The sequence below is a fragment of the Schistocerca gregaria genome, chromosome 7 (genome assembly GCF_023897955.1).
Source record: "Schistocerca gregaria isolate iqSchGreg1 chromosome 7, iqSchGreg1.2, whole genome shotgun sequence".
NCBI classification, from domain to species: domain Eukaryota; kingdom Metazoa; phylum Arthropoda; class Insecta; order Orthoptera; family Acrididae; genus Schistocerca; species Schistocerca gregaria.
The window spans coordinates 555894698-555922243 of record NC_064926.1 but is presented as its reverse complement, the minus strand read 5'-3'; the positions used below and the strand labels follow the sequence as shown (position 1 = coordinate 555922243).

The 27546-nt window shown below is 44.4% G+C and overlaps 1 protein-coding gene across 4 annotated transcripts in view; it reads right to left on the bottom strand.

The window, feature by feature from the left end:
• Positions 1-306: 306 nt before the first annotated feature.
• LOC126281856 (probable cytochrome P450 6a13) overlaps positions 307-27546 on the bottom strand; it is a 73427-nt gene continuing 46187 nt past the window's right edge. For 3 of the 4 annotated variants that reach the window (XM_049981115.1, XM_049981117.1, XM_049981116.1), the window contains 2 exons: positions 14117-14380; positions 307-1289 (listed from right to left, as the gene is read on the bottom strand). In XM_049981115.1, the coding sequence (XP_049837072.1) occupies positions 1105-1289; positions 14117-14380 (449 nt within the window). In that variant the 3' untranslated portion in view covers positions 307-1104. The remainder of the gene's footprint in view (positions 1290-14116; positions 14381-27546) is intronic. The other variant, XM_049981118.1, reaches the window with a different exon arrangement.

The window sequence follows — 27546 nt, the reverse complement described above, 5'->3', positions numbered from 1 at the left end:
TCATGTTCGGGATTGTCAGGAGATTAAATATGTTTTAGTTCTGATTTGTTACATTTTTTCCATAATTACTATTCTAATAAAATCACACTAAAATTAAAAATGAAACTCTGAAATTCTTAGGTCCACTTGAACACATGGATTTAGTTAGGTTATTGGGACATATTTGTCCCTCTTCTCCGACTTTCAAAATCAGTCAGCTTAAAATTTTTTGGTAGTTAAAGTGTATTGTTTATCACAAAGGAAGCCAGTTTTTCAAATATATGCAAAAAAAAAAATTAGCCATCAAAGGGTGCAAAATGGAAGGAACTTGGTGAAAAATTTATTTCTTCAAGAAGGGAATATGTAAGAAAATAAATAATTTGTGCTTAACATACATGGTGCCAATTTATTAAGACAGGCATTTACTTAACTGCCTCAAACACTCAGAAGAGAACTGGATCATACGGTATGCTGCTGATGTTTCACGGAGCAGGAATGCGTATAACCTCACAGCATAGCGTGTAAAACCGAATCAAAAGTAGATGCTTCGAATGCCAGTCAAGGAATAGCCATGAACACTGTGAGACACGCACCCAACGTGTCTCTGTGAGCTTCAGCTACCGATAGTGGGTGCAAGAAAAGGGTTCAAATGCCTCTGAGTACTATGGGACTTAACATCTGAGCGTTATCAGTCCCCCAGAACTTAGAACTACTTAAATCTAACTAACCTAAGGACATCACACACATCCATGCCCGAGGCAGGATTCGAACCTGCGACCGTAGCAGTCGCGCGGTTCCAGACTGAAGCGCCTAGAACCGCTTGGCCACAGCCGCCGGCAGAGTGGGTGCAGTTTAGGCAGGCGAGTCTGGTGTGTGGTGAGTCCCACTCAGTTCGAACTAAATGAGCAGTGACAGCAACCCAAAGTTCTTCTTGGAGCCTGACATATCAGTCATAGCAAAGCCAGGCACGCTGTGAGACATGCACTGAGTATGTTTCTCTTTGGGCATCAGCAGGTGGGACGTCGCAGTAGCTTGGTGGGTCACTCAGGTGTTTGGAGACACCTATTCAGTTCGATCTGTGCAAGAAGTGTTGCGAAACCAAATTTTTTCTTGGAGCCTGGCAGGTCAGTCGCAGGAGAGCCAGGCACGCTGTGAGACACGCACCCAAAGTGTTTCTCTGGGTGTCAGCAGGTGAATCTGTGGGTGCAGCTTGGCGGGCCGATTCGGCGTGCGGGAACACGGGCTTAGTTCGAATTGTTCGAGCAGCGATGCCAGCCCAAACTTCATGGTAGTCTTCGAGAAATCTTCAGCTGAAAATGTCAAGAAGGCATTATGAAGTACTATATCACACTAAAATTACATTATTCACATTCTTTGGATCCAAAAGTCAGGTGTCTCCAATGTGGAAATAATGTACCATTATGTTGGTTCCACACAGTGAGAAGACTTTCTTTTTCTTTAGTGAATTTCCATTCCCCCCCTCCCCCCTCCGATAACGTGAAGCTCTGCAGTCTACAGAAGTTATAAAAACATAATGAGGAGATAACAAACAATAAAAACAGTAGGTAAAACGGTGACTGTTTAAAACTTTACATGGCGAAAAGTTGTGGAAGTTAAAATATAAAAACAAAGGGTTGGTAATGTTGTTTAAAACACATAGTAATTAGACTCACAATTAAAAAACATGGCGACAGTCTGGTTTGTGTTCGCAAGAGTTAAAAAGCACACCTAGCGACAGTACAGTGTCTGTTAGCAAGACTTAGAAAAGGGGGCCCACAACACTGAGTACTCACTTAAACACTGCACTACAGAGTAGACACGAAGGCAGATTGCCATACTATGATACCATAATTCATAAAATATTGAATTTAATAGGCATTTAGAGTATACTCTCCAGCGGAGTAGACAGAATTGGTCCAGTTCTTTAACTCAGTCTTAACTTACACAACATTATCCATTAGCAAACAACATACTGTGTCACATTTATGTCATATACATGGTCCTGTCACGTTAATGTGACCACCGCTCATATTCAGTGTTAATGCGCAATAACCAGTCTTAGATGCTAGATGGCAGCACCAGCAGTGGAGTTTATATAAAGCACATCAGGCGATGTGGCTAACGGTGCAGTCATTGTTGTAATGAGTAAACAAAGTGATATATCTGACATCCTAAAAGGCATGACCATTGGATTTTGGACCAAGGGTGGAAGCATTTATGAAACAGCTATGTTTCTAAACTGTTCATGTGCCGATGTGCCGCCTTGGTTATAGTACACCATGTATGGAAAATGGTGCTACATAAAACTAGAAGTCCCTCCAAATCCTTTAACTCCACACGCTCTGCCTTGCCTATCACGTCCGTCTCCCATCTCCCATGCAGATCCTGTACGACTTGATTCCCTTCCCGCACCTTCTCCTTTTCCTCGAATGGATATGGATCCTTTACACCTCGCACAAGCTCGATCCCTCACAGCCGCTTGTCTCTCCCATCCTCGCCCATCCCCAGCCACTGCTGTGCCTGTATTCTTGCATCCCACCTGCTCCCATCTTCACACGCTCCATACCCTTTCTCCTAGGTGGCTTCCGCTAACTCCCCCTCCCTGATGATGTCCTTGTCCCATCCATCTACCCCTCCTACCAGCTCTGACTCTCGCCTTCCATTCCTCACCTTTTCCCCCCAGGGCTCCCTCTCTCCCTCCTCACCTTCTTTTTCCCTCCTCCTCTCTCCCACTTCTCCTGCTTCCACCCATCTCCCCAGGCTTCAAACCCCCTCTCTCCTCGCCCCTACTCTCCCTTCTTTTTTCCACTGGCACCCCCTCCCCCACTTCCCGCCCTCCTGCCTCTCCCTTTGACCTGCTTTTCATCAGCGACGAAGGCTGGAATTTTGATGGCAATGCTCGAAGTGGGCGTCCACTGAGTAGTGACAGGTGGCCTTTTCAGATGAACCACACTCAGTAGAATAGCTGGTCGTTGCTGTGTATAGCCACTAATCAATCGTTGCAAGGGTTCACTCCAGAGGAAGGAACCTTAAGATCAGCAGAATATGTTCGTTGCATGCACAGTGCATCAACACAAGCATATATCTATGCTTGGGGGTAATGTCCACTCCTCAGCGTGATGGCATCTACCAGCAGGTCAGCATAGCTGGCAGTGTACCTGCTTAATTCGAAGAGCACCAGGATGAACTTCCCTGACCACCAAGCTCCTCGGATTTAAAGCCAAACGAGAATCTGTGGGACCACGTCGATCGGGATTTTCACGCCATGGATTCTCAATCGACAAACCTAGCGCCGCTAGCCACAGCACTCGAGTCAGCTTGGCTCCACATCCCTGTGTGAACCTTCCAGAATGCATTGAACTCTTGCTGCACGTCTAGGCAGCGAAAAGTGGCTATTCAGGCTTTTTACAGTTGGTTACATTTGTGGAATGAGCCGTGTATCTTACTTAATTCTCTACTAATGTCGACGACCAGATGGGCCTTGTGTAAGTTGTCCTTTGCCTTTGTATGTATTAATACTGTCAACATTTTCTATTTGGTTGTTGAAACAAAAGGATGCTTTGTAAGAATATAGGACATCAATGGAATATTGGATGTGAGGTATCTGTCAGCACATGACCCAGCTCAGGTAATCAGCAGTGTCGATTTTCCAACGAATGTAGATCACATTTATAGCTCATGCAAAATATTTGTAAAAATATTGTGGTAATCCTATCCTATTTGGTGTCTTCATAGTGAAAGAGTAGTACTACCTTTTGTTCCTAATATTGTATCACCCAAAAAAGAGATGACTGTTTCATCTTCAGACTAAATATGGGAAGATCATTTACGTATACATTAACAGTTATGCAATCACACTTCCACGCATTATTGTTGAGAAGTTTCAACAACATTCACCTCACTAAAAACTTTCTATGTTTCAGCCTTTCTACGACCACAGACTTCGAAATGATATTTCACAAATGTAAGATTACTGTAACAGATAGAGCGGCTGGTCCCGGCGGAAGTTCGAGTCCTCCCTCGGGCATGGGTTTGTGTGTTTGTCTTTAGGATAATTTAGGTTAAGTAGTGTGTAAGCTTAGGGACTGATGACCTTAGCAGTTAAGTCCCATAAGTTTCGCACACATTTGAACATTTTGAACAGATAGAGAACGAACACATTCGAACACAGTTCCGCCAAGAGCAGAATAGGAGCTTCTGAAATGTGGTGCTACGGAAGAAGCCTAAAGATTAGTTAGATAGAATGTCTTAGTATGGAGGAGGCACTGATTAGTAATGGAAAGAAAAGAAATTTGTGGAATAACGTGACTTAAAGAAACGATAGGTTGACAAGACACATTCTGAGCCATCGAGGATTCGCTAATTTTGTACTGTATGGAAGTGTGAGAGGTAAAAATTGCAGAGAAGACCAAGAGACGGGTAAAAGTTGATATAAATTGCAGTTGACAACTTTTGAATTTTAGAACGAAGGAATGAAGGAAGATTACAGTTTATCATCCCATAAACAGTGAGGTCATTAGAGAAAGTCGAGTACTAGAAATTCTCCAAGGTAATCTTCAGCAATACGATGGAGATCTATGAAAAAACGGCAATTGACCACATTAAATGTCTTCTTGCTAATCATTTATCTAATTTTTATAAGACAAACATGTTTCATAGATTGGCTAATTATCTTCGTTGGTCCCATTGGAGTATGAGACAGGAATAGAAAGTATTAATGGAATTTATAATGTTCTCGGTTCAGTACAGCTATGTTTGTGGTCTGCAGTCCAAAGACTTGTTTGTTGCAGCTATCCATGTTAGTATATTTTGCACAAGCCTCTTCATCTCCGAATAACAAATGCAACCTACATCGTTGCGAATCTGCTTACTGTATTCATCTCCTGGTCTCCCTCTACGATTTTTAACCCACACATTTCCCTCGAGTACTAAACTGGTGATCCCTCAATGTCTCAAAATTTGTCCCATCAACCTGCCGCTTATTTGATTCATGTAATATCACAATTTATCCATCTAACAAATGGTTGAAATGCCTCTGAGGACTATAGGACTTAACTTCTGAGGTCATCGGTTCCCTAGAACTTAGAGCTACTGAACCCTAACTAACCTAAGGACATCACACACATCCATGCCCAAGGCAGGATTCGAATCTGCGACCGTAGCGACCGCGCGGTTCCAGGTTGTAGCGCCTAGAACCGCTCGGTCACCCGGCCGGCTATCCCTCTAACATTCTGTACTCTTCTCTAGTACCACATTTCAAAAGCTTTTATTCTCATCTTGGCTATACTGCTTATCGTCCACGTTTCACTTCTGTACGTGCCTCCAAACCAGATAAACACCTTCATAAAAGTATTTCTAACACTTAAATCTACACTGAAGTGGCAAAAAACTGATACAGACATGCATATTCGTATACAGAGATATTCGTAAACAGGCATAAGACGGCACTGACGTTGACAAGGCCTATATAAAACAATAAGTATCTGGCGCAGTTGTTAAACTTCAGGTTATCAAGATTTAAGTGACTTTGCAAGTGGTCTTATAGTCGGCGCACGAGCAATAGGACACAGCATCTCCGAGGCACCGAAGAGGTGGGAACTTTGCCGTACGACCATTTCACGAGAATATGGAAGTGAAACATGGACGATAAATAGTTTAGACAAGAGAATAGAAGCTTTCGAAATGTGGTGCTACAGAATAATGCTGAAGATTAGATGGGTAGATCAGATAGCTAATGAGGAGGTATTGAATAGAATTGGGGAGAAGAGAAGTTTGTGGCACAACTTGACAAGAAGAAGGGAACGGTTGGTAGGACATGTTCTGAGGCATCAAGGAATAATAAATTTAGCATCGGAGGGCAGCGTGGAGGGTAAAATCGTAGAGGGGGACTAAGAGATGAATACACTAAGCAGATTCAGAAGGATGTGGGTTGCAGTAAGTACTGGGAGATGAAGAAGCTTGCACAGGATAAGGTAGCAGGGAGAGCTGCATCAAACCAGTCTCAGGACTGAAGACCACATCAACAAACAGACAACCGCGAATATCAGAAATCCGGTAAAACATCAAATCTCCGACATCGTGGCAGCCGGAAAAAGATCCTGCAGGAACGGGACCAAGGACGACCGAAGAGAACCTTTCAAGGAGACAGAAGTACAACCCTTCCGAAAATTGATGCAGTTTTCATTGCTGGACCATCAGCAAGTGTCAGCGTGCGAACCATTCAACGAAACATCATCGATGTGGTCTATCGGAACCGAAGGCAAATTCGTCTAAGCTTGATATCTGCGCAAAACAAAGCTACACGCCTCGCCTGGGCCCGCCAACACCGACATTGGATTGTTGATGACTGAAAACATGCCTGACTGGACGAGTCTCGTTTCAAATTGTATCGAGTGCATGAACGTGTATGGGTATTGAGACAACCTCATGAATCCATGGACCCTGCATGTCAGCAGAGGACTGTTCAAGATGGTAGAGGGTCTGTAATGGTGGGCGGCGCGTGCAGTCGGAGCGATATGGAACCCCGGATACGTCCAAATACGACTCTGACGGGTGACACGTACGCAGGCGTCCTGTCTGATCACCTGCATCCATTCACGTCCATTGCCCATTCTGACGCACTTGGGCAATTCCAGCAGGACGATACGACACCCCACACATCCTGAATTGCTATAGAGTGGCTCCAGCAACACTCTTCTGAGTTTAAACACATCCGCTCAGCTTCAGTCTCCTGAAACGTGAACATTACTGAGCATATCTGGAATGTCTTTTAACGTGCTATTCAGGAGATATCTCCACCCCCTCGGAGTCTTATGGGTTTTCGGCGAGCCCTGCAAGATTTATGGTGTCAATTCCGTCCAGCACTAGTCGAATCCATGCCACGTCGTATTGCGGCATTTCTAAATGCTCTCGGGGGCCCTACGCGATGTTAGGCAGGTGTACCAGTTTCTTTGGCTATTCAGAGTATATTCGATGTTAACAAATTTCTGTTATTCAAAAACGCTTTTCTTGCCGTTGCCAGGCTACATGCCTTCTCTACTTCGATCAACATCGGCATTGCCCAAAAATGAAAATGTATATACTACTGTGAGTGTCTCGTTTCCTATTTGAATTTCCTCATTGTCAATTGATTTAACTAGACTACATTCCTTTATTCTTGCTTTGCTTTTATGAATGATCTTATTGTCTCCTTCAAGGACATTGTTCCGATCAGCTGCACTTCCCAGCGCTTTGCTATCTTTGACAGAATTTCAACTTCTTCGGAAAACCTCAAAAATTTGGGGAAGGATTTAATGTGCAGGGAGATGCATTATCTTCATAAACTTTAATTTCTTCTCCAAATTTTTCTTTGGCTTCCTTTACTCTTTTTGCTTATCGTTCAGACTGAGTAACATTGAGGATAGATTACAATCCTGCATCACACCCTTCTCTACCACTGCTTCCCTTCCATGCAACTCAATTCTTATAACTCCCGTATTGTTTCTGCACAAGTTGTATATAACCTTCCACTCCCTGTATTTCACCCATGCTACCTTCATAATTTCAATGATTGTATTTAGTCACCATTGACAGCAGCTTCTCTAATTCTACAGAACTTGTAAGCGTAGATTTGCTTTTCTTTAAGCTATCTACTAAGATAAGTCTGGGAGTCAGTACTGCCTCGTGAGTTCCAACATTTTTGCAGGGCCCAATCGGATCATCCCGAGGTCGGCTTCCACCAATTTTTCCATTCTTCTGCAAAGAATTCGTGTTAGCATTTTACAAGCATGACTTATTAAACTGATATTTAGATAATATTCAAACGGGTAAGGGCCCGAGTTCTTTGAAATTGGAATTACTATCTACTTATTGAAGTCAGAGGGTATTTCGGCTGTCTCATCATCTTGCACACCGGATAGAGTTGTTGTTCTTGGCTGGCTCCCCCTAGCAGTTCTGACGAAATGTCGTCTACTACGAAGTCCTTGTTTCGACTAAAGTCTTTCGGTGTTCTGTCAAATTCCTCTCTCAGTATCATACATTATCTCCCATCTCACCGTCGTCAACTTCCTCTTCACGTTCTGTAATATTGCGTTTCCTTTGTACTTCCTCTCTATACATTCCTTCCACCTGTCAGCTTTCCCTTTCTCTGTTTAGCAGTGGTTTTCCATGAGATGTTTTCTTCACTTTCGTCCAAAGGTTTCTTTACATTTCCCATGGGGAGTATGTACCTTTTACCTAGATATACATTCTTCTATATCCACTTGTCCTCTGGCCATTCCTACTTAGCCATTTTGCACTTTCTGTCAGTCTCATTTTTCAGAAATCTGTATGCCCTCGTGGCTGATTTATTAACTGCATTTGTAGATTTTCTTCTTTCATCGACTAAATTCAGTGTCTCCTTTGGGACCGAAGTGTTTCCAGTAGGCTTTGTCTTTTTACTTATTTGATCCCCTGTCGTCTTCGCTATCTCATCTCTCAAAGCTATCCAATCGTATTCTACTGCATTTATCTCCCCTACTGTAGTTTCTTCATGCTCCTTCGAAACTATCACCAGCCTCTGATTTTCTCCTTAATTTTCTATATAATTCTTCAGTTTTAATTAACAGTTTATAACCAATAAATTATGGCCAGTGGCTGTATCTGCACCAGAAAATATCTCACAATTTAAAATATAGTTCTCAAAACTCTGTCTTATCATTACATAATCAGACTGAAACCTTGCATTCGCTCCAGGTATCTTCCATGTGTACAGACTTCTCTTATGATTCTTAAACCAAGTGTTAGCAATGATTAAATAATTATGCTGTGCGCACAATTGTACTGTGTGGATTTTTCTTTCGTTCCTACACCCCTGATGATTTTCTTCTAACGTTTCTCTTCTCTTATTCTTCCTAGTTCTTGCACAAATGAAGTTTCCTCTCTCTTAATTACCTAAGTAAACCTCATCAGATATTTCTTCAGTCTTTTATCATTTGTGGAGCTAGTTCACACATAAACTTGTACTGTTACGGCGCGTGTTGAGCTGTATATGTCTTGATTACGACAATGTGATAGTTTGCCACTCATAGCAGCTTACCCAAATTCCTATTTTCTTATTCATTTTTAGACCCACTCCTGCATTACCCCTATTTGGTTTTGTATTTAGGACCATTTGATCATCTGCCCAGAAGCTCTGCTGATCCTGACACTGAAAATCACCAACCCCTACTGTATCTAACCCCAATCTATCCATATCCCCTTTTCGAACTTCTTTCTACCTGAACAGTGAAACTAACATTCCACACTCCGATTCGTAGAACGCCAGTTACATTTTTCCCAATAATGACATTCTCCTGAGTGGTGCCCTTCTACAGATCCAAATGGGGGTTCATTCTACATTTGCAATGTTTCGTCCAAGAGGATGTCAGAATTATTAAATCACATGGTAGAAGCACGTGTCCTTGGAACAAATAATGGTTGTTGGTTTGCCATGCTTTCTACTATTCACAGTGTAAGCACTAGAAGATAATGTTGGTTGATGTTACAAGGCCAGAACAGTCAATCATCCAGACTGTTGTCCCCGAAGTTACTGAAAAGGCTGAAGCACCTCTTTAGGAGCAACATGTTGATCTGTCATACCCACAAATACCCCTCCATTGAGGTTCCATCTGTGGTACGGCTGTCTGTATTATTGAGACACGCAAGCCACTCCAACTCTGCAATGCCTGTGGTTCATGAAGCAGCTATAAATATCTACAAAATACCTACGAACTACATTCATAATTATTGAGTGTGCAATTTTAAATGAAGTAAATAAATCTTTTATAGAACCTATGCCTTGAAGTCAATTGGAATTGTATAAACTCTACCGTTTTCATGTACCAGTGGCTAACCAGTAAACGTTTGTTGCTCACTCTGAATGTGTTTTGCACCAAATTCCGTTTGAAACAGTCGTCATGATAAAACAAAGGCATGTTAACTATCATTAGATTGGTGACCATGTTGTCAATCCGTGTATTCAACTTGAGAGAGAACAAGTCACTCTCTCACTTATTTTAATTTCTGGGGTACTATTTTATGTTGTTGTTACATCCTACATATAATTTTTGTGACATGACAGGAAGTTATCACCATCAGCAGGCAATGATGGGTGCATGTACATTGTTGATACATTCGTGATCGTTATGGTGGCGCTCCTTCAAATAATATTTTGTCGAATTGACAGGAAGCAGGCAGTTATGTTATTTAACAGTAAATCTTTCAGTGGACATTTGGGACTTGGAAGCCACATGGAGCTATGAGGGTGGGAAAGATCTTGAAGCACTTACTGGGCTCAGAATTTCTCGCACTGGTGTGCGGACAATGCTTTTGACCAAAGAGGTGAAAAACCTGCCTGTCTGGATCTGACTGTAAGGTGACTCTAGCCACGGCAAGGACAGGGACAGAGACACAAGAGAGAAGTAGGGCGCATGGCAAGGCTTCCGACAGTGTAATAGATGCTATCGCATCTACTACGCTAGCCATGGGACCTTCATGTGGTGTCATTTCTTGACATGCTGAGCTTTTGTTTTGGCGGGGGGAGGGAGTGTTGGGGGGGGGGGATGTGTTGGGCTAAGCCTCAGGCCTTTGGAAGAATTCTAGAATGGAACATCACATTTATGGCGGCTCTGAAACGGTCTATGTTGCGACACTAAAGCACTTCTCTTAGATTAGCCCCTAGTCAGACATGTTGTCGTGTTCGGCCTAACCAGATAATTATCCCTGCGATAAATCTGTTGTTCACTTCAGGCATAAAGGGAAAATCAAAACTTGCTGCCTAATGTGACCATTGAAAAACTTTGGGAGAATAATGTCTTCTCCTCTCTGTGTGGAAATTTACGAATGAAGCATCGGCTGCTTCTCCAGCAGGGAAAAGAATATTATTAACTTTCATTAGGATTGGCCGGTGGGCAAAGCAGATAAGCTAGAGGGGAGACACGGAGTTCGCGGAGTCTTGTGATTGGCGGGAAATCCTTGTGGGGGCGGCTGCATGAGTGCTTTTTGCAAGCTTACCGAGGTTTGAGTAAAGGGAGGAGTGGAGAAACTTGGTCTTCGGGATCAGGCTCCAGTCCGGAGAGGATATTCTGATCCTGACTCTTGTATGAGCGTATTACTCTTGGGATAGTTTAGACCTCAGTCATCTCAAATAACTCACTGTGCCGACGGCAATCTTATTCGTATTAGGTCTGCTGCCTTCATGGTTGATCTTGTCTGCATTGCTGTATGAGTAAGCCAAAGTTGTCCATGGAATGACCAACGAATGTGAGTGTCATACGATGGAATATTCTGAAATTTCAGGGCTCCATCAACCAAATGAAACATTATACGGTGATGGTACTAATAAACTTGTCGGTCGTTGGAAGACATGTGTTCGTCTGCAGGGTCACTTCGCTTAGAAATAAATATGTAAGCGTGAAGGAAACATTAAGAATATTTCTAGAATGAAATTTTGACTCTACCCTGATATGAAACTTCCTGGCAGATTAAAACTGTGTGCCGGACCGAGACTCGAACTCGGGACCTTTGCCTTTTGCGGGCAAGTGCTTTCAAGTGATAGAGCACTTGAGCGCGAAAGGCAAAGGTCCCGAGTTCGAGTCTCAGTCCGGCACACAGTTTTAATATGCCAGGAAGTTTCATGAAGAATATTAAAAAGGTTGTTGTATTTAAAATGCATTAAGAGTTTGCACATAAAAATTTCGGTGGCATGATTTATCATCATGGCCTTCCTAGTATTGTGTCGTAGCCTTGCTAAACGCAGGATGGGGTAGAAATGTGAGGCGAAGGTAGCAATGACTTTAGAGAAAAAGAAAAGGAGACGCATGTCACATACAGGTAGGTGACTAGCAGACAGATGAACGAAGGGAATTCTTTGGTGGATTCCCGGTAATACGTAAACGATACCATTGTTCAGCGGTAAGTGGGTGGATGACTTCAGAAAACATGCAAGAGTATACCGTGGGGTAAGTGTAACAGGCGATCGTAGAGGAAAGGGAGGGCCAGTGGAGGCCTTTTTACGGCAAAGGCTGTCAGATGGTTAAAGAGTACGACTATGTGTGCCTTTCTTTGATAGCCCTCCAGATCTACAAACAAAAAGCACGAAGTATGATATACAGGGTGGTCCATTGATAGTGAGAGGGTCAAATGTCTCACGAAGTAAGCGTCAAACGAAAAAACTACACAGAACGAAACTCGTCTAGCTTGAAGGGTGAAATCAGATGGCGCTATGGTTGGCCCGCTAGATGGCGCTGTCATAGATCAAACCGATATCAACTGCTTTTTTAAAAATAGGAACCCCCATTTTTAATTACATATTCGTGTAGTACGTAAAGAAATATGAATGTTTTAGTTCGACCACTTTCTTCGCTTTGTGATAGATGGCGCTGTAATAGTCACAAACGTATAAGTACGTGGTATCACGTAACATTCCGCTAGTGTGGATGTTATTTGCTACGTGATTCATTACCCGTGTTGAAATGGTCCGTTTACCACTTGCGGGAAAGGTCGATATCGTGTTGTGTATTGCTGTTAGTGATCAAAATGCCCAACGGGCTCTGTATCCCGGATGACATCATCCAAGCGTCCGGACCGTTGGTCGAATAGTTACGTTATTTAAGGAACCTAGAAGTGTTCAGCCACACGTGAAACGTCAACCACAACCTGCACAAATGATGGTGCCCAAGTAGGTGTTTTCGCTGCTGTCGCGGCTAATGCGCACATCAGTAGCAGACAAATTGCGCGAGAGTCGGGAACCTCAAAAGCGTCGGTGTTGAGAATTTATTTATTTATTTATTTATTTATTGCCAATTGATAGACCTGTTACCTGATGTTTAAAACAGGTCGTACATCTTACAATTTTCGTTTTCCATCTTTTCATCGCGTTGAGAATGCTACATCAACATCGATTGCACCTGTACCGTATTTCTACGCACCAGGAATTGCATGGCGACGACTTTGAACGTCGTGTAAAGCACTGCGGCTGGGCACAAGAGAAATTACGGGACGATGACAGAATTTTTGCACGCGTTCTATTTAGCGAAGAAGCGTCATTCACCAACAGCGGTAACGTAAACCGGCATAATATGCACTATTGAGGAACGAAAAATCCACGATGGCTGCGACAAGTGGAACATCAGCGACCTTGGAGGGTTAGTGTATGGTGCGGCATTATGGGAGGAAGGATAATTGGCCCCCATTTTATCGATGGCAATCTAAATGGTGCAATGTATGCTGATTTCCTACGTAATGTTCTACAGAGTTTACTACAAGATGTTTCACTGTATGACAGAATGGCGATGTACTTCCAACAAGATGGATGTCCGGCACATATCTCGCGTACGGTTGAAGCGGTATTGAATAGCATACTTCATGACAAGTGGATTGGTCGTCGAAGCATCATACCATGGCCCGCTCGTTCACCGGATATGACGTCCCCAGAATTTCTTTCTGTGGAGAAAATTGAAGGATATTTGCTATCGTGATCCACCGACAACGCCTGACAACATGCGTCAGCGCATTGTCAATGCATGTGCGAACATTACGGAAGGCGAACTACTCGCTGTTGAGAGGAATGTCGTTACACGTATTGCCAAATGCATTGAGATCGACGGACACCTTTTTGGACATTTATTGCATTAATGTGGTATTTACAGATAACAGAATGTGTTTTCAGAAATTATAAGTTCACGTACGTGCATGTATCGCATTCGAAAAACGGAAATAAAATGTTCAAACGTATCTACGTTCTGTATTTTAATTTAGGAAACCTACCTATTACCAACTGTTTTTCTAAAATTGTGAGCCATGTGTTTGTGACTATCTACCACAAAGCGAAAAAATGGTCCTACTAAAACATTCACATTTCTTTACGCACTACCCAAATTTGTAATAAAAATGATGGTTCCTGTTTAAAAAAACTCAGTTGATATCCGTTTAACCTATGGCAGCGCCATCTAGGGGGGCCAACCACAGCGCCATCTGGTTTCCCCCTTCAAGCTAGACGAGTTTAGTTCGTTGTAGTATTTTCGTTCGACGCTTATTTCGTGAGATATTTGGCCCGGTCACGATCAATGGACCACCCTGTATACTGATACGCGCTACTGGCTGCAGCCACTCAGTGAAGTGCTCAGTTAGACAGACTCACCAACACAACGCCGCTGACCTTCCCCGTACGGGATGTAGACGCCCGGGTGTCGTCCCGCTCTGTTCTCTGGACTGAAGCGCTCGGGGATGAACTGCAGAGGCTCCGGGAAGTGTCGAGGGTCCCTCAGGAGCGAGAAGAGCGGCGCCACGACGCGGGTGCCCGCCTCCACCACGATGCTGGAGCCTCCAGGGCCGCTGAGGCGGTGTGTCTGCGTGCACTCCTCCACGAATGCACCACCCACCACCGGGTATAGCCGCAGCGTCTCTGCCGGGAACACTTGCTGTCAGCTACCCTCTTCACTCACAAGTCTGACGAGAAGCTAATGCTATTTTGTAAAGAGGCCCATGCCCTACTACCTTACAGTCTCAACTTGTACTACACTGAAGCACCAAAGTAACTGGTACAGGCATGCGTACACAACTGTAGAGACACGTACAGGGTGTCCAGAAAAGGACTCCCTGATATCAAAATTAAATATCTCGAAAACAAAGATCGATAGAGGAATGCAGTAAAAGGTATGTTTATTGTGAAAGCTGTAAGAAGTTTATACAGCAGTTTGAAATAATAGTTACAAAAGCTGCTTACAAATGGCGCTGTAATCGCCATACGTAATGCCTACTATAAATAGTGATCCGAAGCCCAGAGCGATCAGTTCCACCATTGAAACGTGAAAGGAGGTTAGCGTACCGAAGGAAGAGATTAAAACCATGTTCTCCATTGAACAACGCGTTTTTCTGGTGCTAGAGTACCACAGTTTAGAAGAGAGTCCTACGGCAACAAGGCGAGGTTTTCAAGCACGTTCTAATGTTCCAAAAGGACCCGATGCGAAAACCATTCGTACGCACTCCGAAAAATTTCAACGAACAGGCAGCGTAACTGATGATCTAGTGGGGCACGTTGGCCGCAAACAAACCGCAGCTACGCCTGAAAATATCGCCACAGTTTCTGGAATTATTCAGCGAAATCCAATGTCATCCGTCCGTAGAATTGCTTCTGAGACTGGTTTGAAGCGTTTCAGCACGCATAAAATACTGAGAAAGAGCCTACACATGTCTCCATTCAAAATTCAAATGCACCAGGCCATACCCATACGAGCTGTGCAGCAAAGGGCTGCCATTGCTCATCAGATGCTCACAATGACTGATAGTGAAGGATTTGATGTTCGCTGCTTCTGGTTTACAGATGAAGCACACTTCCACCTGAATGGATACGTGAATAAGCAGAACTGGCGATTTTGGGGTTCCGAAAAGCCATATTGGTGTGAAGCGAAACTCCTGTATTCTCCAAAAGTTACTGTGTGGGCTGTAGTATGCAGTAGAGGCATTATTGGCCCTTTTTTTTCGGGAAACGGTCACTGGTGTACGTTACGTTGTAATTTTGGAACAATTTGTCGCCACACAGCAAGCACTAGAGGATCGATCAGGTGCTGAATGGTTTATGCAAGATGGAGCCCGACCACATCGGACCGAACAAGTGTTTCGCTTTCTTGAGGAATATTTCGGGAATCGTGTCATTGCTTTGGAATATCCCAAATTTACTGGCGCAGGCATGGATTGGCCTCCATATTCACCGGATTTGACTCCCTGTGACTTTTTTTGTGGGACACAGTGAAAGACATGTTCTACCTGAAGCATCCCGCCACGCTCGACGAGCATGAATCGGCGATCTCTGTGGCATGTGGATCCATTTCGGTTGAGACACTACGAAATGTGATGGCGAATTTCATTCTTCGTTTGCGCCACCTCTGTATGTGCCAATGGTTAATATTTTGAAAACATTGTGATGTGATTATTAGCAAAGATTGTTTTCATACGATTATTTCACTTATGTATGCTGAAATGAGCTGTACAGCGTACAGCGCCATCTGTTAGCAGCTTTTGTAACTCTTATTTCAAACTGCTGTATAAACTTCTTACAGCTTTCAGAATAAACATACCTTTTACTGCAGTCCTATATCGATCTTTGTTTTCGAGATATTTAATTTTGAAATCAGGGAGCCCTTTTCTGGACACCCTGTAAATGGGAACAATACGGCCCCTCTATAAGACAACTGTCTGGCGCAGTTGTTAGACCGATTACGCTGCTACAATGGCAGTTTATCAAGAGTTAAGTGAGTTTGAAGGTGGTGTTATAGTCGGCTCACGAACGATGGGACACAGCATCTTCAAGGTAGCGATGAAGTGGGAATTTTCCCGTACGACTTCAAGAGTGTACCGTGAATATCAGGAATCGCGTGAAACCTCAAATCTCTGACATCGCTGCCGCCGGAAAAAGATGCTGCAAGAACGGGATGAACAACAACAGAAGAGAATCATTTAACATGACAAAAGTGCAGCCCTTTCGCAGATTTCAATGCTGGGCCATCAATAAGTGGCAGCGTGCAAATCTTTCAACGAAACATAATCGATATCGGCTGTCGGAACCGGAGGCCCACTCATGTACCCTTTATGACTAGTGTCGGCCCTCAACATCGAGATTTCATGACTTTCCACATGTCGCCTCGTAGGATGAGTGTCGTTTCAAATTCTATCGAGCGGATGGACGTGTGAATGTATGGAGACAGCCTCATGAATTCATGGAACCTGCATGTCAGCAGGGGACTGCCCAAGCTGGTCAAGGCTGTGTAATGGCGTGTGGCGTGAGCGTGGAGTGAAATGCAACCCCTGACAAAGGCAGGATGCAGCTCCTATATAAGACAACAGCTGCCTGGTGCATGGGTTACTGCTGGTACAATGGCAGGTTATCAAGAGTTACGTGAGTCTGAACGTAGTGTTATAGTCGGCGGACGAACGATGGGACATAGCGTCTCCGAGTAAGTGGAGAAGTGGATATTTTTCCCTTACGATCATTTCACTAGTATACCGTAAATATCAGGAGTCCAGTAAAACATCAAATCCTCGACAACGCTGAGGCCGGCAAAGGATCTTGAAAGAACGGAACCGATGATGACTGAAGAGACTCGTCCAACATGACAAAAGTACAACCCTTCCACACACTGATGCAGATTTCAGTGCTGGGTCATCAACAAGTGTCAGCGTTCGAACCATTGAAGCAAACGTCATCGATATGTGCCTTCGGAGCCGAAGACTCATTTGTGTACCTTTGATGGGCGCACGACACCAAGCCTTACGTCTCCCCTGGGCCCGTTAGCATCGACATAGGACTGTTGATGACTGGGAACATTTGGCCTGGTCGGACAAGTCTCGTTTCAAATTGTATCGAGCGGATCGACGTGTACGGGCACGGAGACATCCTCATGAATCCATGGCCACTGCATGCCAGCAGGGAACTGTTCAAGCTGGTGGAGGCTCTGTAATGGTGTGGGGCGGGTGTAGTTGGAATGATATGTAACTCCTGATACCTCTAGATACGACTCTAACTGGTGACACGTACGTAAGCATCCTGTCTCATCTACTGCATCCATTCATGTGCACTGTGCTCTCGTACAGACTTGAGCAACTCCAGCAGGGCATCGCAAACCCTACAAGTCAATAATTACTATGAAACTTCCTGGCAGATTAAAACTGTGTGCCCGACCGAGACTCGAACTCGGGAAGTAAAGTAAAGTAAAGCTGTGAGTACCGGGCGTGAGTCGTGCTTCGGTAGCTCAGTTGGTAGAGCACTTGCCCGCGAAAGGCAAAGGTCCCGAGTTCGAGTCTCGGTCGGGCACACAGTTTTAATCTGCCAGGAAGTTTCATATCAGCGCACACTCCGCTGCAGAGTGAAAATCTCATTCTGGAAACATCCCCCAGGCTGTGGCTAAGCCATGTCTCCACAGTATCCTTTCTTTCAGGAGTGCTAGTTCTGCATGTTTAGCAGAAGAGCTTCTGTGAAGTTTGGAAGGTAGGAGACGGATACTGGCAGAAGTAAAGCTGTGAGTATCGGACGTGAGTCGTGCTTCGGTAGCTCAGTTGGTAGAGCACTTGCCCGCGAAAGGCAAAGGTCCCGAGTTCGAGTCTCGGTCGGGCACACAGTTTTAATCTGCCAGGAAGTTTCATATCAGCGCACACTCCGCTGCAGAGTGAAAATCTCATTCTGGCAATAATTACTACATTGTGGCTCCAGGATGTCTTTTCTGAGTTTAAACACTTCCACTGGCCCCCAAACTCCCTAGACATTCATATTATTGAGCATATCTGGGATGCCTTTTAACGTGCTGTTCAGAAGAGATCTCCACCCCCTCGTAGTCTTATGGATTTATGGACAGGCCTGGAGGATTCATGGTTTCAGTTCCCTCCAGCACTACTTCAGACACTATTCGAGTCCATACTACGTCGTGTTCCGGCACTTCCGTGTGCTCGCGGGGGCCCTAGCAACATTAGGCAAGTTGAACAGTTTCTTTCGCTCTCCAGTGTACGCTGAAACAGGGCAGGACATAAAATTATTTCTCTACTTTATTTGTTTTTTTTTTTACTTGACTTGATGTTATTTTGGCTCTGTCTTACATCAGCGCATCATTCACACATATAAAATTAAACTAAACTCTGCACTGACAGGCCACGAAGGCCCAAAGGTACCGACCGGCTGCCGTGTCATCCTCAGCCCGCAGGAGTCACTGGATGCAGATACTGAGGGCATGTGGTCAGCACACTGCTCTCCTAGCCATTGTCAGTTTTCGTGACCAGTGTCGGTATTTCTCAGTCAGGCAGTTCCTCAGTTTGCCTAACAAAGGCTGAGTGCACCCCACTTGCCAACAGAGCTCGGATGACCGGATGGTCACCCATCCAGTTATTAGCCTAGCCCGACGGCTCTTAACTTCGATAATCTGACGGGAACCTATGTTACGAATGCGGTAGGACCGTTGGCATGATTCACACATGCAGTATCATTTTTGTATCATGCAGAGTGGTTCAAAAAGATGGGAAATTTTGGAACGTGTTGTGGCAACGCTGCGAAGTAGATAGCGCCGAATTACAGACAGAATCCTGCTCTCACTGTTCGCCATTTCGTAAACAGTAAATATGGAGCAATAGAACGGTGTGAAGCGTTTCTTGCGGCAAAAGCCCATTATAAGAAAGTGTCGGGACTGCGCGTCGAGAATTGCGACGTCATTTCAGCATTGGACGTAATGATCGTTTTCTCTCAGCAGATGCAATCTACACCTGGGCCTGAAATTTTGAAACAATGGGTTCTGCTGTGAAGAAGCATTCTGCAGGCAAACTCCGTATTGCTGGTATGGTAGACAGTATCGAGGCTGTGCGAACTGATTTCACAAGAAGCCTACAGAGCTACATCAGACGCCACGCAGAGTCTCTGCAGTAGAATCGATCGAATTTTCAAAAATTCCTGAAAGAGGGTTTAAAGTCTTATGCGTGTCCGGCCCTGGTAGCTGGGTGATTCCGGCACGGTAGTTCAGCGTGTTCGGCCAGAGAGCCGGTTGGCTTCTACAATAAAAAACTGAGTGGAAGGGTCAACCACCGAACCTGAACAGGATGTCTTGCGACGTCCGCAACGACCAAACACAACGATCAACAATGAACAAAATGAAACAAAAAGTCAATCCTAAGGGTCCGGGTTTGATTCTCTGGCTGGGTCGGAAATTTTTTCCGCTCCGTGACTGGGTATTGTGTTGCTCTAATCATCATCATTTCATCCGCATCGACGCGCAAGTCGCCGAAGTGGCGTCAAATCGAAAGACTTCGACCCGGCGAACGGTCTACTCGACGGGAGGCCCTAGTCACACAACATTTTTTTTTTTTAGTCTCATCCGTACAAGTTGCAGATCGTTCGGCAACTTTAAGCGAACGATCTCCTTATGAATAGATAATATGCTGAACGCGTGTTAGCACAAATGCACGAGAACAGTAGTTTCATTAACAACCTGTGGAAGTTGGACGAGAATCACTTCCTCCTCAGTGCCTTTGTCAACAGACTGAATTTAGGCTGTTGGTTTCAGCAAAATCTACATCAGGCACACGAGCGTCCACTGAACAGCCGCTTGTCACTGAACGGCGTTATGAGTCCGTACTTTTTTCAAGATGATGGTGACCGCCGGACTACTGTAACGATTGCTCTGTATGTTGCCATGATGGAAAGTTTCGTGGCGGCGTAACTGCCACATTTTTCCTGTCAACAGTTGCTTTCAACGTGGAGGAACGTCGTTTTCGCCGCGGATAGCGACGGGCGTTGTGCGACCATTGTTTGGTAATTGTGTCGTTTGAAGGGGCGGTGACACTGCATGGCCCCCAAATCTCCTGACAGGACAGAGTGTGATTTTTTTCTTATTGAGCTACCTCGTTAGCGCGGTTTACCGTACCCGACCTGCTACCACCGAATAACTTAGAACAACAACACGAGAGGAAATCTCCAGGATTGTTATCGAAATGTTTATTTCGGGTTCCGCTGAATAGGTCAGGAGTTCACTACACTCAGCTGGCGGCTACACGGGTAGCGGAGGCTGTGTGGCGTGGACTGGGCGGTTTTTTTGGTCAGAAGGCCTCGGGAAAGTGCGGGATGGGCTGCAATGTCAAAGGGTGCTTGGCAATTACAGGATGTGCTTGGATCAAGGAACAGTCGGAATTATAGTTGTAAATTGTTGTAGTTGCGCTGGAAAAGTCCCTGAGCTTCAAGCGCTAATAGAAAGCACAGAAGCTGATATCGTTATAGGTACAGAAAGCTGGCTAAAGCCTGAAATAAGTTCTGCAGAAATTTTTACGATGTCTCAGACGGTGTTCAGGAAAGGTAGATTAGGCAGAATTGGTGGTGGAGTGTTTGTGTCGGTCAGTAGTGGTTTATCTTGTAGTGAAGTCGAAGTAGATACTCCGTGCGAATTGGTATGGGTGGAGGTTATACTTAACAGCCGAACTAAGTTAATAATTGGCTCCTTCTACCTACCACCAGATCTAGTTGCTGAACAGTTCACAGAAAATTTTACCCTCGTAACAAATAAATACCCCACTCATACGGTTATAGTTGGTGGGGGCTTTAACCTTCCCTCGATGTGTTGGCAGAAATACTTGTTCAAAACCGGTGGTAGGCAGAAAACATCTTCCGAGATTGTCGTAAACGCTTTCTTCGAAACCTGTTTCGAGCAGCTAGTCCACGGACCCACGCGAATTGTAAATGGTTGCGAAAACACACTTGACCTCTTAGCCACAAACAATCCACAGCTAATAGCATCATGACTGATATAGGGATTAGTCAACAGAAGGTCGTTGTAGCTAGACTCAATACCGTTTTTTTCCAAATCCACCAGAAACAAACGCAAAATAATTTTATTTAAAAATGTGGATGAAGTGTCACTAGAAGCCTTCCTAAGAGACAATCTCCATTCCTTCCGAACTGACTATGCAGATGTAGACGAGATGTGGCTCAAATTCAAAGATATAGTAGCAACAGCAATTGACAGGTTCATACCTCATAAATTAGTAAGAGATGGATCGGATTAGCCATGGTACACAAAACAGATTCGAACACTGTTGCAGAGGCAACAGAAAAAGCATGCGAAGTTCAGAAGAACGCGAAATCCCGAAGATGGGCTACAATTTACAGACGCACGAAATTTGACACGTACTTCCATGCGAGATGCCTTTAATAGGTTCCACAACGAAACATTGTCTCGAAATCTGGTAGAAAATCCGAAGAAATTCTGGTCGTATGTAAAGTACACAAGGGGCAATACGCAGTCAATACCTTCGCTGCGCAGTGCCGATGGTACTGTTACCGACGACTGTGCCGCTAAAGCGGAGTTATTGAACGCAGTTTTCCGAAATTCCTTCACCAGGGAAGACGAATGGAATATTCCAGAATTTGAAACACGAACATCTGCTAGCATGAGTCTCTTAGAAGTAGATACTTTAGGGGTTGCGAAGCAACTCAAATCGCTTGATACGGGCAAGTCTTCAGGTCCAGATTGTATACCGATTAGGTTCCTTTCAGATTACGCTGATACTATAGCTCCCTACTTAGCACTCATATACAACCGCTCGCTCACCGATAGATCTGTACCTACAGATTGGAAAATTGCGCAGGTCGCACCAGTGTTCAAGAAGGGTAGTAGGAGTAATCCATTTAACTACAGACCTATATCATTGACGTCGGTTTGCAGTAGGGTTTTGGAGCATATACTGTATTCAAACATTATGAATCACCTCGAAGGGAACGATCTATTGACACGTAATCAGCATGGCTTCAGAAAACATCGCTCTTGTGCAACGCAGCTAGCTCTTTATTCTCACGAAGTAATGGCCGCTATCGACAGGGGATCTCAAGTTGATTCCGTGTTTCTAGATTTCCGGAAAGCTTTGGACACCGTTCCTCACAAGCGACTTCTAATCAAGCTGCGGAGCTATGGGGTATCGTCTCAGTTGTGCGACTTGATTCGTGATTTCCTGTCAGGAAGGTCGCAGTTCGTACTAATAGACGGCAAATCATCGAGTAAAAGTGAAGTGATATCAGGTTTTCCCCAGGGAAGCGTCCTGGGACCTCTGCTGTTCCTGATCTATATAAATGACCTGGGTGACAATCTGAGCAGTTCTCTTAGATTGTTCGCAGATGCTGCTGTAATTTACCGTCTAGTAAGGTCATCCGAAGACCAGTATCAGTTGCAAAGCAATTTAGAAAAGATTGCTGTATGGTGTGTCAGGTGGCAGTTGACGCTAAATAACGAAAAGTGTGAGACGATCCACATGAGTTCCAAAAGAAATCCGTTGGAATTCGATTACTCGATAAATAGTACAATTCTCAAAGCTGTCAATTCAACTAAGTACCTGGGTGTTAAAATTATGAACAACTGCAGTTGGAAGGACCACATAGATAATATTGTCGGGAAGGCGAGCCAAAGGTTGCGTTTCATTGGCAGGACACTTAGAAGATGCAACAAGTCCACTAAAGAGACAGCTTACACTACACTCGTTCGTCCTCTGTTAGAATATTGCTGCGCGGTGTGGGTTCCTTACCAGGTGGGATTGACGGAGGATATCGAAAGGGTGCAAAAAAGGGCAGCTCGTTTTGTATTATCGCGTTATAGGGGAGAGAGTGTGGCAGATATGATACACGAGTTGGGATGGAAGTCATTACAGCATAGACGTTTTTCGTTGCGGCGAGACCTTTTTACGAAATTTCAGTCACCAACTTTCTCTTCCGAATGCGAAAATATTTTGTTGAGCCCAACCTACATAGGTAGGAATGATCATCAAAATAAAATAAGAGAAATCAGAGCTCGAACAGAAAGGTTTAGGTGTTCGTTTTTCCCGCTCGCTGTTCGGGAGTGGAATAGTAGAGAGATAGAATGATTGTGGTTCGATGAACCCTCTGCCAAGCACTTAAATGTGAATTGCAGAGTAGTCATGTAGATGTAGATGTAGATGTAGATGTAGATGTAGATGTAGATGTTAGGCTGCCTCTAGCATAACGTCCCTATCAGGCGGCAGGAATGGGTGCGGCGTGGGGGAGCTCATCTGTCCAATGCGATGTTCTAGAAATAAAAATGCTTCTGATATTCAATAACGGCATATTCAGTACTGATAGGTGGCACTTACTACATTTAAGGGAAACGTGGAAGGGAGGACCCACCGATTTAAATTTCTTTTCACACAACCTGTTTATTTAACAATATATAATGTGTGTTTTACAGATAATCGAAGCACTTAACCATAAAAGTTTCTTTAACAAAATGAACAAATTTGAAAAATTCTTTTGACCTTAAACGTCAAGTTGAATAATCTCTTAATCTTTGCAAAAGAAATCTGAAGTGCTGTATTGCAAAACAGCGAACAATATGACATTGGTTACAAGAGAGCCGGACCTGCAGCCCACCAGTTATGGGGCGAAACAGCGGTGTTTACTAGCGCGCTGGAGAGTCTGTCTTCTTAAATGCCCTTCCATAACACGCGGAAACTGTATAAGCGCCAATAACTACAAGCGTGATTCAATTACTTCCCAACTGATGACTTAGCTTTTAATTGGAAAGCTGTATGTCTGAAGCTACGGCGTTGAGATGCGCACCGTTGCTTACAGGTTAAACAGATCAGCAAAAAATATGACATTCATAAGGCTTACTTCAAAGCTACCAACCTCTTTAATTTCAATTGTCAACCAAGGTGCTACTGGATCCCAACCCGTCCCTTCTGACAACTTTATTTTCACTAAAGACCTGATAACAGTTGGCTGTTGTCGGCAGGAGTGGCCGTGCGGTTCTAGGCGCTACAGTCTGGAACCGAGTGGCCGCTACGGTCGCAGGTTGGAATCCTGCCTCGGGCATGGATGGATGTGATGTTTAATTAGGTCTATGTTCTAGGCGACTGATAACCTCAGAAGTTAAGTCGCATAGTGCTCAGAGCCATTTTTTTTGAACAGTTGGCTGTTAATATTTTCAAAGTGTTACTGATTATGAGTTATTAAGACCGCTCTGAAGGAAAATCTTTAAACATCACTTGTGAACATTTATTACAAGAGAACTCACTCGGCTGAATCACAAGATACATATAAAATACACCAATAACGACCAGATCTTTCAAACACGAAGCGAACAGCTTAGTACAACAGGTTGTTCAGATTACAACTAACGACTGAGAAATGCAATTACAATCAAAGAATTGAACCGGTTAGCAGCTAAATATAACCACAAGGTCCCTCTTTTGCTTAGCAGCAACCTGTGCCTAAGTGCGCCTGTTCCGGCTGTATTTACGACCAAGAGCTGATTAATTAGAGTATTAATAGTGGGGTACAAACGACAAGGAAAAGGCAATATAATAGTGGGACAAATTTTCAAGCGACAACTAGTGTCTTAGTACAACACTACTGTCTGTATTACTACCAAAGAGTCGACCAAGTAAAACTCTGAGGGGCGGATACAGACCAGAAAATAATGAGAAGGGCAGGTAGACAACGAAACAAATCGCCACGAGGACTACAGAATGTTATTCCGCTTTATCAGCGAGCAGTTGCGTAGATCCACGGTGCGTCCCAGCGTTTACTCAGTGGTGGCGATAGAAGCCAGGTAGAAGAGGGCAGCCAAGCCACGAGTGGTTGTCCGACACGAATGTTACCAACCAACCGACGCTGACCCCGGTGAAGTACTTGAAGGGGTGCAAAGGGTGCAAAAAAGGGCAACTCGTTTTGTATTATCACGTAATAGGGGAGAGAGTGTGGCAGATATGATACGCGAGTTGGGATGGAAGTCATTACAGCAAAGACGTTTTTCGTCGCGGCGATATAAATTTCAGTCACCAGCTTTCTCTTCCGAATACGAAATTATTTTGTGGAGCCCAACCTCCATAGGTGGTAATGATGATAAAAAAAAAAAGTGAAATAAGAGCCGTAACAGAAGGGTTTAGGCGTTCGTTTTTCCCGCACGCTGTTCGGGAATGGAATGGTAGGGAGATAGTATGATTATGGTTCGATGAACCCTCTGCCAAGCACTGAAATGTGAATTGCAGAGTAATCATGTAGATGTAGATGTACTTCGGTATCCTCTCCTTGCGCAGCTCGTGGCTTCGGTCGCTCGGACCTCGTGACCACCTCTTGCCACAACGCTACTGCCAATCCCAAAACTTCGTCCCTCCTTCTCAGGCCAGCAAACCCCGTATCTGTACATAAAATGGGAATAGAGACCAACATAAACATGAGTTCCGGTCTCTTTGTTGCTAATGAAAACCACACACTGCATGTCGTACCACCGTACAGTAAGACCTTCTGAGGTGGTGATCTAGATTGCTATACATACCGGTACGTCTCATAACCAGTAGCACGTCATCTTGCATTGATCCAAGCCTGTGTCCGTCGTGGCATACCATCCACAAGTTCATCAAGTCACAGTTGGTGCAGATTGCCCCACTCCTGAACATCGATTCGGCGTAGATACGTCAGAGTGGTTGGTGGGTCACATCGTCCGTAAACAGCCCTTTTCAATCTATCCTAGGCATTTTCGATAGGATTCACATACCACTCGAGTGGAGTGATGTTGTTATCCTCAAGGAAGTCATTCTCAAGATGTGCACGATTGGGCTCCAATTGTCGTCCATGAAGATGAATGCCTCGAGGATATGATTGCACTATCGGCCGGAGGCTGGTATTCACGTATCGCAGAACCGTTACGATGCCTTCCATGACCACCAGCGACGTACGTCGGCACAACGTAGTGCCACCCGAAAACATCAAGGAACCTCCACCCTGCTGCACTCGCTGAATACTGTGTCTAAGGCGTTCAGCCTGACTGGGTTGCCTCTAAACACGTCTCCGACGATTTTCTGGTTCAAGGCATATACGACACTCATCGGTGAAGAGAACGTGATGCCAATCCTGAACGGTCCATTCGGCATGTTGCTGCGCCCATATGTACCGCGTGCATGGAGTCGCGGTTGCAAAGATGAACCTCGCCAAGGACGTCGGGAGTGAAGTTGCGCATCATGCAGCCTATTACGCACGTCTTGAGTGTTAACACAACTTCCTGTGACTGCAAGAAAAGTATTATTCAACATGGTGGCGTTGCTGTCAGTATTCCTCCGAGTCATAATCCGTAGGTAGCGGTCACCCACTACAGTAGTAGCCCTTGGGTGACCTGAGCGACGTATATCTCGATAATTGTGCCTGTTTGTATCTCCTCCATGTTGGAATAACATCGCTTACATCGCTTCCGTTCACTCCGAGACGCCTGGTAACTTCCCTTGTTGAGAGCACTTCCTGGCGAGTATCAATGCGGACGTGATCTAACCGCGTTATTCACCGTCTGGGCATGGTTGAACTACAGACAACACGAGCCGCGTACCTCCTTCATGGTGGAATGACTGGAACTGATCGGCTGTCGGACCCCCTCCGTCTAATCGGGAAAGACCTAAGGACACAACCCTCAGATACATCGGCAATGGGGCCGCAAGAGGGATAGTCTATGCTGCCCCTGATCCAGTGGCGCCAGACAGAACAGTCTACTAAATCAATGGCGCCACGGCTCAGGTACTATATGTTTACGTAAGTAAATATGTGTAAAGTGATTGTGCTCGTCCATTTATCTCCGTTCAAAATCTCCCGTTCTTTGGTGTCACTCTGTAGTTACCTACGAAATACCAATTTTAATACAGCAAAAAGTTCCAGAATGATGTGAGCGACAAAGTGAGAATGTGAGTCAGTAATACTGAACATGAACTGATAGGTTTTATACTGACGGTAATTGTACTACTGCTGCTGCCACTGATAACAGCAATAATAAGAACAACAATAATGACAATAATAACAATAATGGTAATGGCCGATACAAAGCAGGCTTTATAGGTGTCCAAAATAGACGTTTTCCGAAAGAGTGAATCCTGGTGAAGGGAAATTCAAGGAGACTCTACCAGCTAAGAATAAAGTTAAGTGGGGAGTATCTGGTGCAAGGGTAATGGGGCATACAGAGACAATGGTAACCCTTGTTGTTGCTTCAGTAGATACGTCATGGAGATATTATTCATTTCTCTAATTATTCAGTTCTCTAATGTAACGCGCGGTCTTATTCC